Source organism: Ooceraea biroi, chromosome 8, assembly GCF_003672135.1.
Source record: "Ooceraea biroi isolate clonal line C1 chromosome 8, Obir_v5.4, whole genome shotgun sequence".
Classification (NCBI taxonomy): Eukaryota; Metazoa; Arthropoda; class Insecta; order Hymenoptera; family Formicidae; genus Ooceraea; species Ooceraea biroi.
In genome coordinates this window covers 10,497,486-10,519,928 of record NC_039513.1, presented here as the reverse complement: position 1 = coordinate 10,519,928, position 22,443 = coordinate 10,497,486, and the positions used below count along the sequence as shown (strand labels likewise).

Below are 22,443 nucleotides of genomic sequence, written 5' to 3'. Positions count from 1 at the left end.
TCACCTTTGAATTATAACATGCAAATATTAACATTTCATTGTATTCGCAAGTATCTTGGTACACATTACCCGAGTCAGAAAATACAATTAGCAGAATTAGTAGAAGACTTAATCGGACGATGATTGTATCAGTGCGAAAAATGGGGAAAAAATGTCATGATCACATAAGATATTAATGTATAGAGTGACATTAAGGATTAAGGGAAGAGATTCAAAACACCGTATCTTGAAGACGATGTCGATGGCGACGAGGAGGTAGAGAAGAGAAGAAGCAGCGCGCACACGGGCATCGGGACGCGTTGCTGCTGGCATTGGTAGCAGTCTCGAGATAGCCGTCGGATAGCTGGCTTCCTCACCGGCTCGGGCGATTTATTCGGGGATTTCTAGGTGGCCGAAGTGGCGAGCGAGCGGCTCGACAACGTCCGGAGACCGGCAAGAAAGATCGTACCCGGGAAACGAAGAGAGAAAGACAGAGGAGGGTGATCGTTTCACGCACGTAACTCGAACGTTTCCTTTTACGTGCGAAAGCCGATAATCGAGGGTGATCGAGGAAGAGAAAGAGGGAGAGAGTGAAAGAAAAGAAAGAGCCGAGGGCGATTCGGAGGTTCCGGAGGTCAATGCACAATCCTCTTCTTTCTCTCCCCCGAGGGTGCCTTCTTCCTCCCTTGATCGCTTGTTCCTCTTCTCGCCACCACTGTCTACTCTTCTTTCTCTTCTTCGTCCCGTGTCAGCTCAGCTCGTTCGTGCTATTTTCGCGCGAGTGTGTTGTGCAAGTGTCGAACGCGCGTTAAGGTGGCGATTCCGACATAGGGCTCGTTCGATTGATCAAGCCATCACCTTCCGCTCCAGTCGCATGGGGTATGACCTAATCTACCTTCTTCGCTCGTTGTCAGATGTGCATATCTCTTCTCTCTCTGCGTGTGTGTCTGTGTGTCTGAACGAGCATGGATGATTTACGACATCTTTAATGTCGCTATGAATTGTACAGCTGCCACCGATGTCGCCGTGCATCGACGATCGATGTCAATCTCGATAGACGAATATAATTTCTGATGCTGCGGCGTATAATCTACGCATTTGTTTGACGATTAAAGTCCAATCTTTTGCGACGTGAATGCATGGGAATCACTATGTGTGATTCAATAATTCGGAAATCGAATCGGACGAACGTGTCCGCGATGATAATCGTGTTGGCGTTTATTTTCGAGCGAGGAGTCGTAACTGTTGGATTTGCAGCGAGCGACGTACACAGTTGTGGTAGCAATAGTAATTTTACGATACACCATCTATTCGTTGGACCGCTCGCTGCGTTTTGGACATGACAGATATAAAATGTTGACACCCTGCCACGCGGAAGTGTGGCATGTGGCTCGTTCAATGTGGACAAGCAGATACTCTGCTTAAACGAGGCTGACGCCGATTAATAACGCTGCTAAGTAGTAGAACCTGAAATTAGGTGTTATCACTGAGTAAACGCTTGTTCGCGTCAATTCTAATTTTCAAAATTTCACATTTCGATAACTGAATAGCTCTTTCTGCTGAAGCGATTCAAAAAAATTATATTTATCAGCTACATAAACAATATAATATAATTTTATTACATTAACTATATAATGATATTGAAAAAATTAGGTTTTATGCACGCGAAAAATTTGTGATATTTTTATAGTTCTATGGAAGCAATACTTACTGGTAGAAATATTTGCGAGATTTTTGGCGCCAGCTAGCTAATGCTAATGCTAAAGTCAAGAGCAACTTCTCTTGAGCGAAACAATAAGACGGCCAACTGCAATAGTGTACGTAGCTTGAAATTTCTGGCCAAATGAAATTCTGCATAATTCTAGTCGTGTTCAAGGTGCATCATAAAATAGCCGTACTATTTTCCTGGCACGGTTTCCCAGAGTCAAGCATTCGGAGTGAATCAAACCGTAGGAAAGCCAAGTTTTTAGTTTCGTGTAAACAGAGCTACGCGTATGCGCCGACGTTCTTGGAATGTGCATCGAGATTTTTATCTTGCAAAATATGTAGAAAAATCTCATTTATGAAGAGTTACGTCGGAGATAGTGACATGAATTAGAAAGTGATTACCATCCGTAAAAAGTTGAGGAAGTTATCTCATCCCAAAGAGAAGATCCTCGTGCCGGAATTTGATGCAAATTTGATACACATGAAAGAAAGATATTATTACATTTATATTACATATATAATGCAGGCTAAGCGTATCAATATCTGTGATATTAATATCAATATCAGTAAAAATTAATATCAATAAAAAAGCGCTTTGATTAAAAAAATTTGAGTTTTTTACTTGTTGAATTTTTCACGATAGTTTACATGATGCTAAATTATGATTAAACTTCATTGAATTTTTTTGCTTTTTTTGTTATATTAACAAAACGTGTGTTAGATGGACAAACCTGTGTACTACTATGCGGGTAGCATATTTACCCCTCATTTAATCAAACTGCTGCCAAGAGCAACCGCATAAAACGTTAATCTTTGATCGCGACCTGCATTCGGGAAAATCTTCTCTTCCTGCGATAATTCCGGGGCCATGTGTTTAGGCCATGTGAAGTAGCCAGCATATATCATCCGTTACCACGGGACTGGTATATTTTTATTATGATGAAAACATCTCTTGAAAATCACGAACTAAGATTCTTGATCGCCCTCGTTTTGCGTCATCAATCGCAATTATAACTATAATAACGAAGAGTGCCAAAATTATAATTGCTCTAATTTCTACATTATAAATACATTTATATATTATTATCCGTGTATTTTTTCCTGATAATACCGCGATGATTAGCTTTTAAAATACGTTTTTCGGAAAATGGAATTGTTGAGATTCTTTATCGAAATTATATGCGATGCACGCATATCATACTTATCAAAGATGAATCATACGTTGATCTTACGATTCGAGGCGAACATCGAGATTCAGTGGTACCAGATCGAATAGCGGAAGTGGCCTGATTAACGGCGCAACAGAAGAAAATGCGGCCAACAACGCGACGAGCCGGTAGAGCCAGCCAATTGCGACGAAAGACTGCGAGTGTCGTGTGTTGGAAATAGATTCCGAATCTCAAACCAAAGGTTGATCTACTGATGCTGCTTTATTCATGTGCGCATTACACACGGCTTATCGTGCTTGGCCCCTGGCTGTTAGGTAATGGATTACGGTACTCGCCGACAGAATCAAGGACTGTCGTAATCATGAGGGATCGTCCGCGCCAAACATTTCCCACCTTGCATCCTAGATACTTGTACGTCCTTTAACTTTAAAGCGAATTTTCGACGAATCCTAACCTGTCGGTTAATTAATCTCATCTTCGATCGATCAATCTCAAATCAATCGTGTTACAATTAAAATGCTGCGCGTTATTAATTTTCTTAAAAATAAGTCGTTGAAAATAGACATTTACTATGTTAATTTTAAATGTCTTTGTCTAATTGTAAATGTCTTTAAACATTTATTCTTATTTATTTCATCTCCAGGTTACTTTGATTGAAATATTAACAGAATTATTATGTTTTTTCTAACAAGCGGATAGACTTCTATTTGTCCACGAAATAAGCATAATATTGGCTTTAGCTAGCAAGTATTGCGAATTTTATCATACTCTTTATCGTAAATGCAGATTTAAACAGATATTTGGCAGTGCGATTGATGATAATTTTACAAGATTTCGCGGATAAATTCGCGAAACGGCTCTCTTTGATGTGGATAAGTTACCTACTGCTTGAAAGAAAGAGCTTGAAGAAGTAGCTAGAAGACACTTCGATGTTGCGGTCACGGTTCTAAGATGGCGGTATCATAATAATTAACATACGTTTTTTTATACGTATATATATGAAAATGATATTAGTTTAATTAATAATTAATTAAAACGGGAACGTGTATGTTTCTTGCATCACATCACGAATATTATGTAATCGCTAAGGGATAAAACAGAATTTGTAATAAAGCTAAAATTGTAACTTCGTTTTATTTGTTTCAGAATAATAATGTAACATTGAACACAACGACATGGCATTCAATTCGCGAATGAGTACCACTTCCAAACGAAAAAAAGGTACAATAGTCATTATATATGCTCTTTCTTAGCGATTTTTGTGTTGTAGTGCACTTTTTAATCGTAAAGAACTGATATGTTTACTTAATATACATAATTGACATATTGCTTCATTGTCTGTTATTATTTTCACAGAATTTTCATTAGAGTTAACGCGGACTCTCACTGGCCGATCGACAGTTCACCGGGAGATAACTTGCACAACGAGCAGGGTGAGTATTAATCATGATTTATTGAAAAGAAGTAACTTCTATTTTGTCTTAGTTATTGCACATGAAATGGTCATATTCTATATTGACAAAAAAAAGAAAATTACCCACAAATATAGGAAATACATAAATTAAATCGATAAATACAGAAAATACATTAATTAATATCGATATTCATATCAGTTGATAGAAATTAGTCTCATACAAAAGAACATCGATATTTAGTCACGGAACAGAAAATGTTCCATGCGATACACTTCGCATTTGATGTCAAATGTTTGGAACTGATGCAAATAACATTTATCACGGTGAATGATGCTACATTTGATGGACTATTATGTAAAACATACACAGACGTTAAGCATCTTTGAATACATGCCCAAAATATCAATAACATAGTAATAACTTCTCAACACTAGTTGAGCATCGATCATCGTTAGCGAAGTTCAATTGTAGCGAATCTGCACGAATATTTACAAGTAACCTTAAGTTGCAATATTTTCTTAATACATTTGCAACGTGTCAATCTTTTATTTTTCAAGAATCTTAACTTCTTTTGTAGAAATGCTAAACGAACTTTTATTTTATTTTATTAATACTAATTAATTAAATATATCCGCATCGTATAAGGAAATTATAAAACCATTATTAATTAATGCAATAATTAACACTATGTAATATATGTTATTATTAAATGAGACATTTACGACCAAAGCGAGGAGTAAAGTTTATTTTACTTTGCTCAGCTTTTATCCAATAAAGTTAACATATGCAGTTATTGTTATCCTAATATATATCTCGTATTGCTTTGATGAGACACAGTTATGAAAATGGAAGATGGAATAAACTATTTTTAATGCAGCCCGAGGACAAAGTCCGAGGGGTTTACGCGACGGGCGATTACCCGGCGTTGGTGGTTGGTTTTTTATTCCCGTGGCTATTTTTGTCCATCTTTCGCGCGTGCCGTGTAGCTTCAACAACGACCAGATGCGTTTATCGGTCGTCAGTGAGTTATAGGAGCGATTGCACATTCCGCGCGCGAAATGCACGCGTTTGGCGCCTCACTGGGACGTAAGCGAATCTCCAAGAATCTTTATTCCAAGGCAAAAACAAGGAAACATGAAACAATTCAATTGTACGATATTATATATTATGTATTTTATTAATATATTTTATAATTAATTTCTCTCTCTTTTGCATTTGCAAATTTTCAGCATTGTCAGAAATTCAAAATCACAATAGTTATATTTATTAATATTTTTACGGAGAAACTTCTTATTTTTCATTCCGGGATTAGATTTGTTGTTTCACCGAGAGAATAGCTCATGAAAAATCAAAACAGTCTGTGATAGAATACTGTATTGTAATATATGTATTGACCTTCTACCGTCGACCACGGATCAGTCAACAGGATTCTCTTCGAAGAAGTTAATACTCGTCATAAATCACTGCAAACGACCACAGAACAAAACGTTGACGTCGTTTCGGTCCATCAAGCCACGAGCGGAAAATTGTGCACAAAAATACGCAATTGCATTCTGCTCGTGCAATATGATTTTTCCCTCGGCTGCCAACAACTGGCACCAAGTGGACGTTTAACTTTGAACGCCATCGCTCGTTCTCATCATTTTTCATTGCGAAGTTTTATCGCATCCATCCTGCCTGACATTGCCAACAATGCGTCTGCATATTTGTTTATGAGGAGCTTAAACCACTCTAAGGCAGACCGTCTGTTGCTCTTTTTAAATCAACATTGTGTCAAGAATCTTGCCGATTTATTGTCGAGTAGTCGTGGAAATTGTATTCGCCATCAGAGATATTGAAAATCAGATGATTAAAATCCGAAGTTTGATAATAATACAAAGATTATAGATTAATTATTTACGATAAAACTGACAAAAGATTTTAAGATTATTCATTTATATCCGCTCAACTTATCCTGACACGCGACTTCAACATTCTAAGTTTTCTACTCCAGGTTTTATAATATAATATTATTCAAAAGCTTTCCTTATATATAGTTTTATAATTACACGAATTTTTTATTTGTTCATATGAGAATCTTATTTTTTTATTATCCTCAAATTTGCTTTCAATACATTTCTTTATGAAGTTTATGCTAGCTAGTACCTAAAAGTGATATCGATACTCTGATAAATTTACACCCGCTGTGCTTTTCTGTCTGATTCACTTTTACAAAAATAGCGAAGACGCTTTTACATGGAATATCACACTTGATTGAGTTCAAACACTAAATAAGTTTTTATGGTTACGATGTGTACATGTTTGTGCATGACTATTACTTCACGATGAAATATTTCGACCAGGAATATACAGATGATCGCACGTCATAAGCTGGCCAAAAGCGGTGTGTGCATTCGTCTTGTTCATCCTAGATTCTAATGTAATCGTATCACGTCGCAGCCAGATACGCCCAACGCCATCAATTGTGCGACTTGACGTGCATCGCAGTAAATAAAATCTCTTTACTCAATTATTGCGCCAAGTTATTTACTGCCAGGAGAATTATTTATTGCTAGGGAAAAGTAATATCGATTGCACCGCGTATCTCTTGCAGTCTGACATCATTCACTTCCACGTGTATCTCAATCAAAGTTCTAGTAAATTGTTTTTATTGCTTTTTGATGGAAAGATATCAGTTCAAAAATTATTACAGAGTTGCTCTCTATCTCTACTTATATTATAAATAAATATAACTACATTTTTTTATTGTAGAAAATTTTAGGAGTTAATAAAATATAATTGTTATATATTATCATCTATTATTATAGTATATTATCATCTGTGTAATAATTGCAGAATGGATTACTATGAGATCGAGTTATAAAAGAATTGCAATAATGTTCTTTGCCTATAGATACACATATCCATTTATCCTGATTTGTCTTGTGTAAGATGCAGGTTTTTCATGTTTTTTACGATTAAAATACGCCTTGGTTGCCACGCGGATCTGCCGTTACCGATTTACGGGAAATCCCATGGATGATGCGAAAAACTCCCTCGGACGAACGCCTGAGCGCCGAAAACGCGGTGTGCGCCACACACGACTTCACGGAGATCCGAGTCCGTGTATTCCGTTCTAAAGATGTATTGGAGAACTGTAAGAAGGGTAAGCTATTTCTGGTCGTGGGAGCCAAGAGAGACTCGCTGTGAAAACGGCTCTTAGCCACTTCGTCCCGTCGAGAGTAGTCTCGCTTTCGCCGCGTATCGCTGATATACTTTTCGGGAGGACGCATCTCGCGGAAAGTCGAACGATGTGACTGATGCAGTGAGTGAGCAATGTTCAGTTGGTGATCTACGTACGGCACGAATGGAAATCTGGAAACGGGGGTTGCGACGAGGATCGAGCGGAGAGCGCGCAATCGATCAAACTGGAATGAGAATTAAATGACATCACATCGTCGACTTCGATGCAACGGAAGAATAAGTGCTCTTGTAGAAGAAACCGACAAAAAGCAAAAAAGATATTTTATTTCTACGAAAAAGGAAAACGCAACCATCCGAGATTTCTTCAGAAAGGAATATTTAGATTTAGAAGGAAGAACTTTTATCTTGTAAGATTAAAGGCTGTTACCGAAAAATTTCCAGTATTGCGAATATTGTGAAAGTGTGATTATCAGTTCTTATATTTTATAAAAATTTTTACTATTTTCATCATTTTCAAACGTCTAATATTAAGCCGTGTGTATCGTTATAAATGGGAGGTGTATGCAAGATATATTATGAAAAATTTTTGTACGCAAAACTGATATCGAATCATAATCTCTCTCGAGTTTCTCGGTTAATGTAATACGAACTTGGCGAAAAGCTCTGTCTTAAAGGTCTTGATCACTAAAGGAAAGACAAAATTGTGTGTGACAAGTTACAAATTTAGAATCGAGACACGTGTGATGTAAATGAATCGAAGTAAGACGTCGAGACCAAATTCGATGGACGATAACGCGGCGGGAGCGAGACAGCGACGCGTGCGAATGATCGGAAGTGCAAAGTCGCGATTCCCGTCGTCGAGATGCCAAGTTTCTAGCTGGTACCTATTTGTTCGCGTCGTCGACATAACGATTTCATTGACGGTGCGGGCGTAAACAACCCGATTGAACATTAATCCCGAAGAAGAAAGCGGTACAAAGCGCTCTTTGTGCCGCGAAAACCGGTTAAAACGTGAGCTTTTACAATACGCTTCCAAGATCAATGATCGTGAACTCACGGATTTGGATCCAGATCAATTTAAACCACGAAATCTCAGAAGCTTTATCACATATATTCAATATTAATTAATTAATTAAATGATGTACACGATAATCAATTATTTATTGCTATAACTTTGAATACAACATGACAACATCAGTTGCAACATCGAAGAGCCTAATGACTTCGTTGAGATCGAATGTGGAATGACCACTTTGGAAGAAGACAATGTCCTTCTGCAGGATCACAGGTAGAAGCCGGGGTCTCCCTAGGCCGAATTACTTTCCGCTATTGCCACCCATAAGCCCGGCGGACGCGAAACGATTCTGCCGCATCACCGGGAAGTCCTATGGCTTGCCAACCCATCATTACATTCCGGTGCTGTTGGGCGCACACGCCCAGAAGACAAAATGTAAGATCACGACGAACGCGTCGGGCCTCGGTCCACACCATTACACTGCCGGGTTGATCGTCGGCGAGAAGAAGAAGCATGTGGTGCTCAAGGATTATCGCTACGTGTTCCCGATCCTGGAGGGCGAGAGCGAACAGCAACGTGCCCTGAGGGATCTCCTCAAAGCAAAGCAAACTCCCATCGAGGAGGAAGAAAAATTTGTGTACACGGTGGAGGAACGAAGATGCAGTCTCGTGTTTCCGGCGAAGTTGGAGGCTGCCGTCAGGGACGGAGACGTCAAAGATGTCATGCTTTCACGGGACTGCGACACCGTTTTGCTAAGATTGAAGCAGGGTAAGAACGTGTCCGTGGATTTCAAGAATCTAGAAGACTTCGAGAATCTTTATGATGGTCTGGGACCGCGAGAGGAAGTGTTGAAGGAACGAGAAAAGCAGGAGGCCGAGGCTAGGAAGCGAAAGAGAAAGAGGCAGACCGCGTTGAATTACGCGAAGAGGATCTTCGAGGAAAAGGAAAGGGCAGCCGACGAGGAAGAACTTCGTAGCACCAAGCAGCTTAAGTTAAGAAGCATCAAGGAAGAAACGAAAGAGGAAACGGTGGAGAACTGGAAGCATGTAGGCGCGGAACAGGCAAGACTGCGGTCTTCCGACATCGTCAATATTTCGAATACTTTGAAGAACGCGACCAAGCCTATTTCTAAGGTATTGGATTGGAGCTCATTTCAGACTAATGCGAATAAAACAACTGGCACACCGGTGATTGAAGAAATACCGCTTCCTGCCACTGCTGAGCCACAAATTATAGATCACGAACCGGTCCTATACAGCGATGGAGTATCCGAATCCGTAGGCGGTTTTGAGGCGATCGCAATCACGAAACCACTGAAACCTTTGATCACGAAGCCTGACGCGGCGCTGCAGAGTGCCATTCGGAATGTTCCGCAAAATGATCTTGAAGAGAGCGTAAATGTGACAGAAAAACTTCTGCAAGTTGGAGAACAGGCATTGGAATGTTTGCCGCGAATAGAGGAAGTTCCCGAATTGTTGCAGAATTTGCCTACTGGTAAAAAGACCACGATGCACAACGTCAAAGGTCTCAAATTGGACATCAAATCGGCCGAGAGATTCATCGCGGGCGAGACAATACACACGCCGTCAGGTAGTGTCTTCGTGCCCGGGCAAATCTTGCAGACACCTCAAGGCCTCGCCTTCGTTCCTGGACTCACTCTTACCACGCCTGATGGTCCCTTATTGATTCCCGGACAAATCGTTACCGTGGATGAATCGGATGGTGCAAAAACGCCGGTGTTTGTCGCTGGTCAGACGTTGATGACGGAACAGGGCGAGCGTTTTGTACAGGGTCAAACGTTCCACACGAGCGAGGGAAGTAAGTTCGTTGAAGGCCAAACTGTTCTGACAGAGGAGGGTCCGAAATTCGTGGCTGGTCAAGTAGCAACGGATAGAACTTTTATTACCGGTCAGACAGTGGTCACTCCGGATGGTGTCCGTTTCATGGCGGGTCAAACTGTCACGGATTATTGTGGCGAACCTGTTTTTGTGCCGGGACAAAATGTACAGATCGACGGCAAGTACGAGTTTGTGCCGGGTCAGAGCGTTGAGTCACCAAACGGCGAATCCAAATTTGTTCCTGGACAGACACTGTTGACGACTGAAGGTTTGCAGTTCGTTGCAGGTCAGTATGTGACTACAAAATCGGGTGAGAAACATTTCGTACCCGGTGTTACCAGCGAAACGGGAGATACTTCATCATTCGTACCGGGAATGACGCTGGACACTCCTAAAGGCCAGAAGTTTGTCGAGGGTCAGATGTTAAAAACACCGGAAGGCATACTTTTCTGTCCCGGACGAACTATCATCACTGATAAAGGCTTTGAGTTCGTTGCAGCGAGCAAATTCGACGATGTCATCTTCCGAGACACTGGTCCTGTTGGCATACCGGTTGACTCGAAAACTGCGAATGCGATGTCAGCTTTCCGGCAACGCGAAATTTTTGGTCACATGGTGCAGACAGAGAGAGGCATCGAGTTCTTCCCAGAGACTGTGAAGAAATTGCCGGAGGGCAGAAGAATCGTCCCGGGTCAGCTAGTCAGCGGCGACAAGGATGGTCCGCATTTCGTGCCGGGTGTCATGACAGAGGACGGCTTTCTTCCAGGTCAAATAGTTACGACGGAGAAAGGAGAAGAGTTTGTGCCGGGCCAGGTGATCGATACCAGCAGCGGACCGAAATTCGTGCCTGGTCAAATAGTGGAGACACGAGCTGGACCTAAGTTTGTACCCGGCCAAACGGTGGACACAGAGGATGGGCCACGTTTCGTACCTGGTCAGATCGTCGACACTAAGGTGGGACCCACGTTTATTCCTGGACAGGTGATTTACACCGAGGAGGAGGGCTCCAGATTTGTACCGGGACAAGTGGTGGACACGCCGGACGGACCCAGGTTTGTACCAGGTCGCGTCGTCGAGACAAATGAGACCGGGGTAACTTTTGTGCCGGGTCAAATTGTGCAGACAGAAGAAGGGCCTTGTTTCGTTGCACCTGATCTCATAGATACGCCCGAGGGCGAAGTGGAGTTCTCCGTACAAGGCTTCGAGGTTACGCCTGAGGAGCTGCGGCTGTTACGACCGCAACACCTGTACTACAATCCACGTTTTCGTCATCGTGGTGAGACCAGCATTGATGCCAAAATGTTGCACGAATTGTCGGAGGCAGGTTTGTCCGTTGGACGAAAAGTCGCGACTAATTTGCCGGCGGTGGATGTAGACGTGGACCCGAAGGCGGTGGCATTGGAGCAGGCTCTTGCTGTGGCGACGACCAAGTTGAATCTGCAGAGTGGCACGGCGATAAAAATGGCGCAAATCGTATCCACTATTGCGCAATTAGCGAGGAATATAGCTCTGCAGCAACAACAAAATCTAAATTCTTCAAATACGACAATATTGACTAATGGCGTCCAATCATCTGCTGTAGGAAAAGACGAAAAAACTAAGACAGATGATGATGATGAAGATATCGAGTTTCTTCAGGACACGATAAGAGCAGCAATTGCAGCAATCGTTTTAATGATATCGAATGACCAACAGGCAACATCAGATAACAATCCTCAAGATTTTATTTATTCTTCTATCTGCGAATCTTTTAACGTGTTGCTGCACCAAAACGATCGGAATGTTGATCGATCAGTGGACGAAATGCTCAAGATTCTCCTGATTCCGCAGAACCGTAATTCTCTTTGCCAAAGCGTGCTGTCGGAGTTGTTAGATGTCAAAAATAGTAAAGTAAATATACTCAAGTCAACTGTGAGTCCAAGTCAGACCTTACAGAAAGAAGTTGTGCTCGACAAATTATCGATGGTCCTCGAGGAAGAGCATGGCACGGACCTGATCGGACCTGCTTTTCGAACTGTCTCGAAGAATGATTCGGAACTAGTATCACTTGTGTTAGAGAATGTGTCACGGCATGTGGCAGATGTGGCAACCGAGAAGGAGGCTACAGAAACGGTTTATAAGGCCATCATTCAGGCGGTCAGGCAATCTAGTGAGATTCGTGTTAAGGAGCTGTTAAATGCTGAAGGAACGGATGTACGTGAGATGCTGCTTCAGGCGGTGGGTTTGGCGAGGGCCCTGGGTATGTCGGACACGGCGAGCAGTCTGTTGGCTGTAATCAGCGACGAAAGATCAACCCACGCTCTGGCGAACGACCGGATGACCATGGACGTGCTGAAGAGGTTGGCGATTATGAGAAAACTCGCAGAGGAACGTCCTCCTTTCATGAATGCCCTCGGACAGTTGTGCAGCGATCCCGAACTAGCTAGGGCAGACCCACGATTGCGAACCTTAGTGAGAGAAAGCGCTGCGCTGATGATAGTACCCGAAGAGACCCCGTTGCTATCTTCGGTTGACATTCCGAATGCGTTACTGCACGCGGACAACAGCTTGGCGATGGAAGAATTCCTTCTGAGAAGGAGTCATAAACCATCGGCTATCTTCATGATTTTGAAGCAGGGTTTGCAAGCGGTCGTGCCCAGAGAGGCGTCCAGGTCGGTGCTAACTGGTCAGGTTGCTTACACTGTCCTTGACGAAGACGGAATACATCACTTCGAGCCATTGCACGTGTTCTCGGCGCTCAGATTGAACCGACCGACCGCTCATCGATTTTCTATGTACTGTTGCCCGGTGGCGAAGGAGAGTGACATGGATGGCGAGATAATTTCCACTAGCTTCACCGGTACAACTTCGATCGCCAGCAGTCTGGATGGCTCTGCCAATGGCAGCTCCAACAAACAAGAGAGTAATGATATCGCGACTCCGTCGAGATCTGAACACTCGGCCGTTCCTTGTTCGACCAGCACGGAGAACACGCTGAGCCTGAAGAGACGGAATGGCTTAACTCGACAAGGAGAAAACTTCGAGCGGGTAAAGTATGAGAAGAATGAGGACCCAACAATGATCACGCCTCTTTCTATTTATGAATCTTTTATTAAAATTGTATTTTAAGAAATACGTTAATTATAATTAATAATAAGTTGGTAAAGTAACATTTCGGTAATAATAGATTAAAATTGAACTTATATAACGCATTCTAGGCATTATAATTATCCATATGAGATTACTATATTATGTAATAAATATTTTTATTAAAATATATTTAAGAAATATTTCTCTTCGTTTGAGGAGAAATCGGAGAATGCTTTGTTAACTCTGTCTTGTGATATAATATGCGATATTCTCATTATTTTTTAAATAGTTCTCTCAGAAATATTCTTGTTAATTCTTCTTTTATATTCTCTTTTTCATTTTCTTTTTTTCAAGTGTAAAAATCAATGCACAACTTTATTGAAGATATATACTTAAAAATGTCAGATGTAATTTTTCGTTCTTCTATTTTTAATACGCTGTTATTTTTTGTTGCAGGGATCCTCGGATAATTATGTCGTCGTGAAGGACTATGTGGCGGACACCGATGGATTCACGGTGAACATTGGGGACATCGTCGAGGCTATCGAGCATGACGGCTCAGCGAAGTAAGCAATTTTTAGTTCGAGGATATGCCGACAATTTTAACAGAGAAAAAATGAAAGAGAGAAAAAGAAAAGAAGACAGCTTCTCGATTCGTATTGTCAATCGCATTGCTTTTGTATCGTCGCACATTGGAGTAGTGCACGTGGGTGGATGGAAGCCGTTCTGCGTGGTGGATAAAATCTACCACGTAGCTAAAAATAATTGGCACGACTCATGGTCCACGCGCACATGCGACGGATACATCGATGTGACCGTGCGATAACGATTGTCCAGGCCGTTTATCACCGACTCTCAAAATTGCCGGGCTCGCAGACACGGAAGCGATAGGCCGCGAGATTGATCGGGCGCATTTATAGCTAACAGGTGCATCTTTCGCTTGCCATTAATACTGGCAATCTCATCTCATCTCATCATCGTACGAACGAGCGTAATAAAATTACGCCGAGTCCTGAACGCGGTCCACTGTCCACGTATGATAAACCGCATGCCCGTACTTGCTTTACACCACCGTTGAACAGTGCGGCTCCACGATTTCGGCGTGATCGTGGAGAAACACGTGGGGCGATCAAGTTAATCCGTATGTCAAACTTTAAGGCGAGGATCATTGCCCCGCGAAGTGCAAAGCACATTTCGCTGCTGCTCACACACCAGTTGCGGCTATTTTTGCAATGCGCCATACGGTGATTTTGCCGGCATTTAGTGTGTCTCGACTTGTATTACGCAGGTTTTGTATATAATACTTTGACAGATGGAAAATTCACATGAAATTTACGGTCGCATAAAGATTTCACGGTGACAATGTTGATTACGTAAGAAAGTTGGCGACCGCTCACCTGTTTGCACGCATGGCGTGAATAATCCGCGAATGGCTGAAAATAAAAGTCCCACGAAGCTGCTCTTAAAATGCAGAAGATTTAAGGAATGAAGAATTAAATAGAATGACGGCAAATAAATATCTTAATTATTTGCTGTGAAGACTACGTCTTGTAGCGACATTATATAAAATTAGCACAGCAAATAGCGTTTCGCTAGATCCGTAAAAATTAACAGGATGGAGTAGTATATTGCGAAACATTTTATATTCTGCAAATTGTCATGCTACCCCCACGCTTGCTTAACATTAACTCTGCTTCGCACTAAAAAATCGCTCATTGCGATAGAATAAGAAGAAGAAGATAATGTTAATAAATTATAACATAACATATAACACAAGTATATAATATAACGTATCTAAGTATAACATCAAGATGCACATTTCTTCCTTGTGAACTTCTTCTCGTTGAACCGAGGGAATTGTACAGCGGATGTCGTTGTAGGAAAGCGAGGATGGACCCCGATCTGGAGATCGAGGTCGGAGATATCTTGGACAATTCAGCCGCCAAGCATAAACTTTCGGTTCGTCCACGTCGAAATCATGCAGATCCTCGTGCTCGAAGTCGCAGTCCGAATATCGACTCAGATTCCAGTCTTCGAAGGTAAGATATCAAGATCGTGACGATGATTCATTCATTTTCATCTTGAGAATCATCCGACGATACAATAGAGTAAATCACAATTATGATGTCCGGCATCCATTAATTTTATCACCGAAAACGTAAATCTTCGACGTATCTTCATCACCTTCATCAATCCGACCGATTCAAAATAGAAGAACGAAGACTACAACATCAAATTTTGAAGTACATCACCGTCACTTCCTGTTATTCGTTATTCTCTAGGATAACAATTATCGTCATCTTCCTAAAATGTATTGACGTCTTCGATTTCATGTATAAACAATGAGGATGAGTCACTGTATATATATTGAACATCTTCAGGAAGTGAATTTGATTTTATCAAGATAATGAACGATTTGATGAAGTATCGCGAGAGCTTCAATGTCACGACTCAATTATGAATCTATCAATTCATATGATATCGAACAGATTACGCTTACAATGATTATCTAAAACGACAGATGAGATAACAGTTGTTATGCGGTTTCATTGAACGCAAATTTGGACTTGCGCCGTTCCGAAATAAATTCAGCATCGTTGAATTATGACGACACTAATGAAGATCAAGCATTTATAAATGTCCAAGATAATAATATCTTCTATGGTCATATAATATCTGTGTGATTGGCGAACTGCCAGAGTCATCAGTGAAACTGATAATAGATAAATTGTTAGTAGAAAGAACCTTCAAATGTCAAGAAGGAATGCTGCATATTAATGAAAGTTTCACGTTACAAATCTTCAATAACGTACTGTTAAAGATTGTTGAAGGAAGAGAATATTTCTCAATCGTCTTCTGAATGGACGGTCTTAATCTTAATAAATAAATTGGAGGGAGAAAACAATAAGTTACATTTTTGGAAAGCAGTAAACACAAAATTTAATTTATTTATAAGTCCAAAAATACATTATTATATTACTTATTAATTATTTTATTTAAAATGATATATTTCGTATTTATGAGATAAACGTTACAAGAAGATATAAGAATTTGTCTCGGGAGATAAAGATGTGTAATGGTTCAAACACATTTGCCAGCAGATTTTGCGTTCATGTGAATGGGCGATGACTTCGATGACAAGGTGGCAGGCAACATTAGTCATACCGCGTAAATAGAATTGCGTGACGCAGTCCCACATGTTCGAATGTCTATTTATATCACTATCGATATATATATCTAATCAAGTCTAATCTATAATTGTTAATTTAAATTCATTCAAAAGTATCAGAAACAACATTTATTACATAAATATTTTTGAGCAATTTCAAGCACTAGAAAATACTGTTACTAAATGAAAAAAATAGTTCAACTAAAATGAGGAATAAAAAATAAGACTATCATAATGAAATTGATTAGAAATGCAACTTCCTACATCTTTTTCCGACTTATATAATTTATAAAACGCAAATGTTTGACAATAAATATATTTTGTTATAATATACTTTTTCTCATAATATATAAAACTAATAGGATTTATTATTTTACAGGGTATACGTTCGTACACCCGACGGAAGACAGGGATGGTTGCCTATGTCCATTTTAATGCAAACGGCACTTAGCGAAGAAAGTTCATCATTGACTCGGCCAGAGGATGCTCATTATCGACGAGAGTACATATATTTATTTAAATCAATTCTCCGAAAATGCATTTATAACATTTTTAATTAATTATTCGTTATGACTTTTCTCAAATATTTTATTTTACAATCTTTTATGTTATAAATTTAAAAAATTTATAACATAAAAATTCTTATAATTACATTTTATGTTTATAATTATATAAAATTATAGTACAAAAGATATAAAAATATTCGTTCGCTTGTAGAGCTGTCGTGAAGGAGTTGGTCGAAACGGAGGAGGAATTCGGTAAAGATCTTCAGCTGGTCGTCGAACGTTACCTGAAGCCTCTCGACAATCCTGATGTCCCGCGGACCGTACGGGACAACAAGGAAATTATTTTCACTAATCTCAAACAAATAGCTGATTTTCACAACACGTATGTATTTACGGCACCATACACTGATAGCGGAATTAAAAAATCCACTGCGACATTATTAGACGAGCATTCATGGATACATCTCAACAGTACAGAATCGGACACTATACACACGTTTCTCACTGGTTTAATTTAATTTGGTCTCACTTAATTTAACAATTACAATAAACATGTTTATTACTACGTAAAGCCACGAGACTCATCAAATAATTTCGGTATGATTTCTTATCATGGTACATTTATTTTCTCCATACATTTATGGAGATTTCGCAGAGTGCACATTGTTATACAATGTTACAGTCCAAATGTTGTCACGTTATATGAATAAATAGAACAATATTTTGACATTTACGATTACGACGACTGAATATTGAAGAAACACTCAACAAACGTCGTCTGCCTTAAACTTATGCTGAACTTTATTTAATAAAGGTATTATATTTGATTTATCGATCGTATCACAATTGATGAAGATCGTTACGCGACCATGCAATACACGATCGCGCGTTTACACTCTATACGCATAAAACTCGCTGCACATACAATACTTTCGTTTATAGCAGAGTACGATGTACAAAGCGTAAGTTTATGCATTTTGTGTGATAGTGTGCTTCTTCATACATGTGAAGAGAAATCCTAGAAAATTAATTAACATCCATAAACTACATCTAAACCATTGCTTTCTAAAGAATTGATCATCATACTTGAAACAAGTGTATTTAATAGTCATAAAAGAGTATTACTATCACATTACTTACGATATCATTACTGGAAGAAATCAGTTTTGTGTTGACTACAATCAATTTACATTACTACCATTAACTGGATCATTGTAACGAGACATTAAAATACTAACTGGATCAAGTTTTATTTATTAGCGTCAACTGATTGATCTCTCGCTGTTTTAATTCTGAGATTAAACCGAATTCTAATTTCTCTATGAGGCTCCTAGGACCCCACCCCATATCAGTGAATAACACTGATAACCAAAATGGTATTTGGAATTTACCTTGCCACATTCCGTGTCATAATTTAAGTGAGACATCTCGTGCCCTAAAGATGATGTGAATTTCCGTCCCAGCCAGTTCGTAGCATGTAGGCGTGGTGTGACTTTGGCATGATTATTAATTCCGGCCTTACTTAGATCGTTCGGCAGGGTGTTGATCGAGGGCGTCAAGTACTATGCGGATCAACCACGTATGCTTGGCAAAACTTTCTTGAGGCTGGTAAGTGTTTATCATGTATACAGGGTGAGGCACCTAAAACAGGCCACCTGAATATCTCGGCTGTTATTGGTGATAGAAAGAAATGTGTCAGACCAAACTTGCATGGTTTCGAGGAACACATAATTTGTTCTAAATAATTTTTTATTAGGTGGACGCGTAGAGGTCATATGAAGGTCAACTTCGTTTTTTTACATGGTATGATGTTTTTTTACGTATCATCTAGTAGAGCGTTTGAAGATGCGCACATTGATCTACGGGTCAAACTCATTCAAGGTCACTGAATGCCAACTGCAAGGGAAAATAATTTACTTTATATTGCCTAGAGTTCTCTGCTATTGAAAATACCGTAAACTCAGAAATGAAAAAGTTCTAGCACTTCGAAATTTTAGCCTTCAGTGACCTTGAATGACTTTGACCCGGAGATCAATGTGCGCATCTTCAAACGCTCTACTAGATGGTACGTAAAAAAACATACCATTTTAAAAAACGAAGTTGACCTTCATATGACTTCTACGCGTCCACCTAATAAAAAATTGTTTAGAACAAATTATGTGTCCCTCGAAACCATGCAAGTTTGGTCTGACACATTTCTTTCTATCACCAATAACAGCCGAGATATTCAGGTGGCCTGTTTTAGGTGCCTCACCCTGTACATAGAAAGAAATTTTTGTATTAGTAAAATAATAATGTGCCGATGTCTGTGTTGTTCAAAGTCACTGTCTGATTATTTTATTATATATTTTAAAACAATTATTTTGCTTGGTTGTTCAGATCATGCTAGATTACCTATTGCTTAATTGCATAAAGATTCGATAAATGTATAAAATACATAAAAATATGATAATTGTTATATATTAAAAATGATAACAAAGTTTGTTAAGAACTTCTCTTAACAATATAGTATACTAATATTTGATATATAATATATCGGTTGTTAATATGTATTTGATGCTTTAATAAATGCTTTAATTGATCACAATAAGGTATAATTGTGTATTTCAGGAGAGAGATTTTGACAAACACGTGGCGTACTGCAGGGATGAGCCCGCTGCTCAGGAATTTCTTCAAACGAACGACGAAGTACGCGAATATTTCGAGGTAAGTTGTACACCATTATCATATAATTGCAGAAATATTAATTAAAATATTATTTAATATAAGTAGTACAAAACAATATGTGAATGTTATTAAATTAAACTTGTACACAATGACATCACAGAATATTTTTTCTTATTTATTCAATATTTTACTTTTTTTATTAATTATCGTTCTATTGTTGTTTTCGCTTAAAAATTGATTAATAAGCTTAAATTGGCAAGATTAAATTTCAAGTCAAATTTGATTAATATCTGCATCGAAATGAGGCATGAGAATCACGGACTTAAAACATGCAAATTGTTGGCATTAGAGTGACATTAATCACGTACTTATTATTTTATTTGCTTTTGATAGACATTAATAATAAATAAGCTAAAACTTTCAAAATATATACTTCTTAATTAAAAATTTACAGTTTGTAATTCAATGCGCGCACATTGCGAGTTTCTCGCATCATTCCATGCTTGATCACCGCGAGACAGTATGGATTGGAGAAAATGATGTAATTATATAACGGGCGAGGATATGCGGGCGTGTATCCAGCCCTCAAAATAGCTGAGTTTATTCTTAACGAACGGAACACATCTATCGTTCCTTGTACCTACAACTGATAGCATCGAGAAAATGCGTGCTATTAAAAAAAAAATTGTAATAGGAACTATTTCATATATAATAAAGTAACATTATATATATAATACTGATTACAGTATTCCGCGTTAATCGAATTTTGATTCAACTTCATAAGTATCAGTTTTAAGATTTTACTTTGTAACTTTATAACTTGTACATTTTCTGATAATACAATTTTTCTTGGAAATATTTTTTATTAGTCAAAGACTAATTTGATATATTTATAATTTCTTAAGAAACTATATTTCCGTTAAATGTAAAGAAAAATGAAATTTAATGGATAGATAAAACGACAGAAACCAGACCCGTTTCTCTAGTTACGCTTGAAGCCTATAACGGATATTAATACGCAAAGTATTAAAGATTCCAGATTTTCAGCATCTGGCATCTACAGCTTTCTACGCATTCTCTTCTTCATTCATGTCCCAAAAAGAGGAGAAGAGAAGGAAAGTGATTCTTGTGCGACGTAGTAGACGCAATTGAGAGAATGGATCTCGAGATCGGGAATGTATCGATGATCTTCGCGGGATCTTCGTGTTGTTTTCGCGCGTGGTCAGTTTCGTACGCGACGTATCCGCCCGGTGTCTAAGTATAGCCGTTGCCGTATTGGTCCTCTGATGTTGCGACGGCGGTTGCGAGCGCCCGAAGATTCCTCTTCAGTGCCACGAACCACTGACCACCACACACCGCCCCATATCCCCGCGTATGTATACGTGAATCTCCGCACGATCCGCAGAATCCGATCAGGAGCCGGACTCCTGGGTGCAGTTCGTGCCGCGAGCACCCTCCGCGATCGAGACGACGACCGAATCCACGAATCCTCCCTTGATTAGGTAGCGATCTCGGAGTGCTTCTCATTTTCGTCCAAGGTGTGCATCCACGAGGATTTCGCAGTTCTTCGTTTTCCATTTTCTCACTTTTGGTGTGCTTCGTTCTCCTCTCATGCAAAGTTACAGGCGTCGCGACGCACTCATGATACGTCAATTGCGCGTCATCATCACTTCGTTGCGCTGTATGATGACAACGCGCGCGCGGGGGTGACACACATCTGCGTGTTGTATGCAAAATCCAGTCACACATCCAAAAATACATGTGTTCATGCCAGATCCCCGATGCTCCCGGTGTCGAATTACGTCGGCGAACATTCGTCGTGACGAGAACCATCTCGTTGAAATCACCTCTAATCTCGTTAATCCTAGAACGCGCCGCGATTATTGCTTCTGGTACATGTTTTTCTCTTGTGTATTAATCACTCTGATCAAAGATAGCAGCTCTTAAAATGGATACATGTTGGTGGCGTTAATATGTGCGAAAATAAAAAATTTGAAGTTTTTTGTATGACATTTATTATCAAGAGCTTGTAAGCAAAAATACCTTAGGGTCCGAGGTTTTAAATCTAAACGGATGTATAAAATATAATGAAGGAACTTCTTAGTGTGTGAAAGAAGATTCAAAATTTTAAAATTTTTTCATCTCATATATAAATTTTATAAAACTTTCTGGTACATGACTATAATGGACAAGGATGGAGATTCTCATCATTTGTGCGATTGCTTCGTTTCTTGCAGGAGTTGAGCCAGACTCTGGGTGACGACAAGAACATATCGGAACATCTGAAGCTCCCGATACAACGCATAAACGACTACCAGCTCCTACTAAAGGTAAAATCGTGATAATAAATTCCATTTCCTAATTTCGTATAATCAATTCATGGTAACATGTTATTAATCACATCGATTTAGAAGATAATTTTTTACACTATTACGCGCAAATTGTCAAATTGAAAAAACACCTTCAAAAGAGATTTATTTTAAAAAGTTAAAAAGTTATAATGCATACATTTTTAGATATACTTGACACATTTTGCTCAATGATATCGGTGCAATGAAACAATCCCAGGCAACTGGGTGCACGAATACACAGCACGACCTATATTTCTACTTTTTATTGCGTCAGACGGAAATAGCGCGGCGCTAAAGCGCTTTCCATTTTGCCTTGAAATCGTGTCTCCTCGACATAATTGCTGCTCGTTCACCCAAAATATACAATGCAAGAAC

General features: G+C 39.4%; 1 protein-coding gene across 9 annotated transcripts in view; it reads left to right on the top strand.

Annotated features, from left to right (window-relative positions):
• The window catches only part of LOC105275527 (obscurin), a 43,015-nt gene continuing 20,572 nt past the window's right edge, over nt 1-22,443 (top strand). Inside the window, exons 1-10 of one of the 9 annotated variants that reach the window (XM_026971728.1) lie at nt 1-858; nt 4,002-4,076; nt 4,212-4,288; nt 13,832-13,941; nt 15,256-15,414; nt 16,924-17,046; nt 17,262-17,432; nt 18,577-18,658; nt 19,661-19,756; nt 21,955-22,047. In XM_026971728.1, coding sequence (XP_026827529.1) covers nt 4,031-4,076; nt 4,212-4,288; nt 13,832-13,941; nt 15,256-15,414; nt 16,924-17,046; nt 17,262-17,432; nt 18,577-18,658; nt 19,661-19,756; nt 21,955-22,047 — 957 coding nt within the window. In that variant the 5' untranslated portion in view covers nt 1-858; nt 4,002-4,030. The other 8 variants (XM_026971724.1, XM_026971726.1, XM_026971727.1 and 5 more) reach the window with 8 other exon arrangements.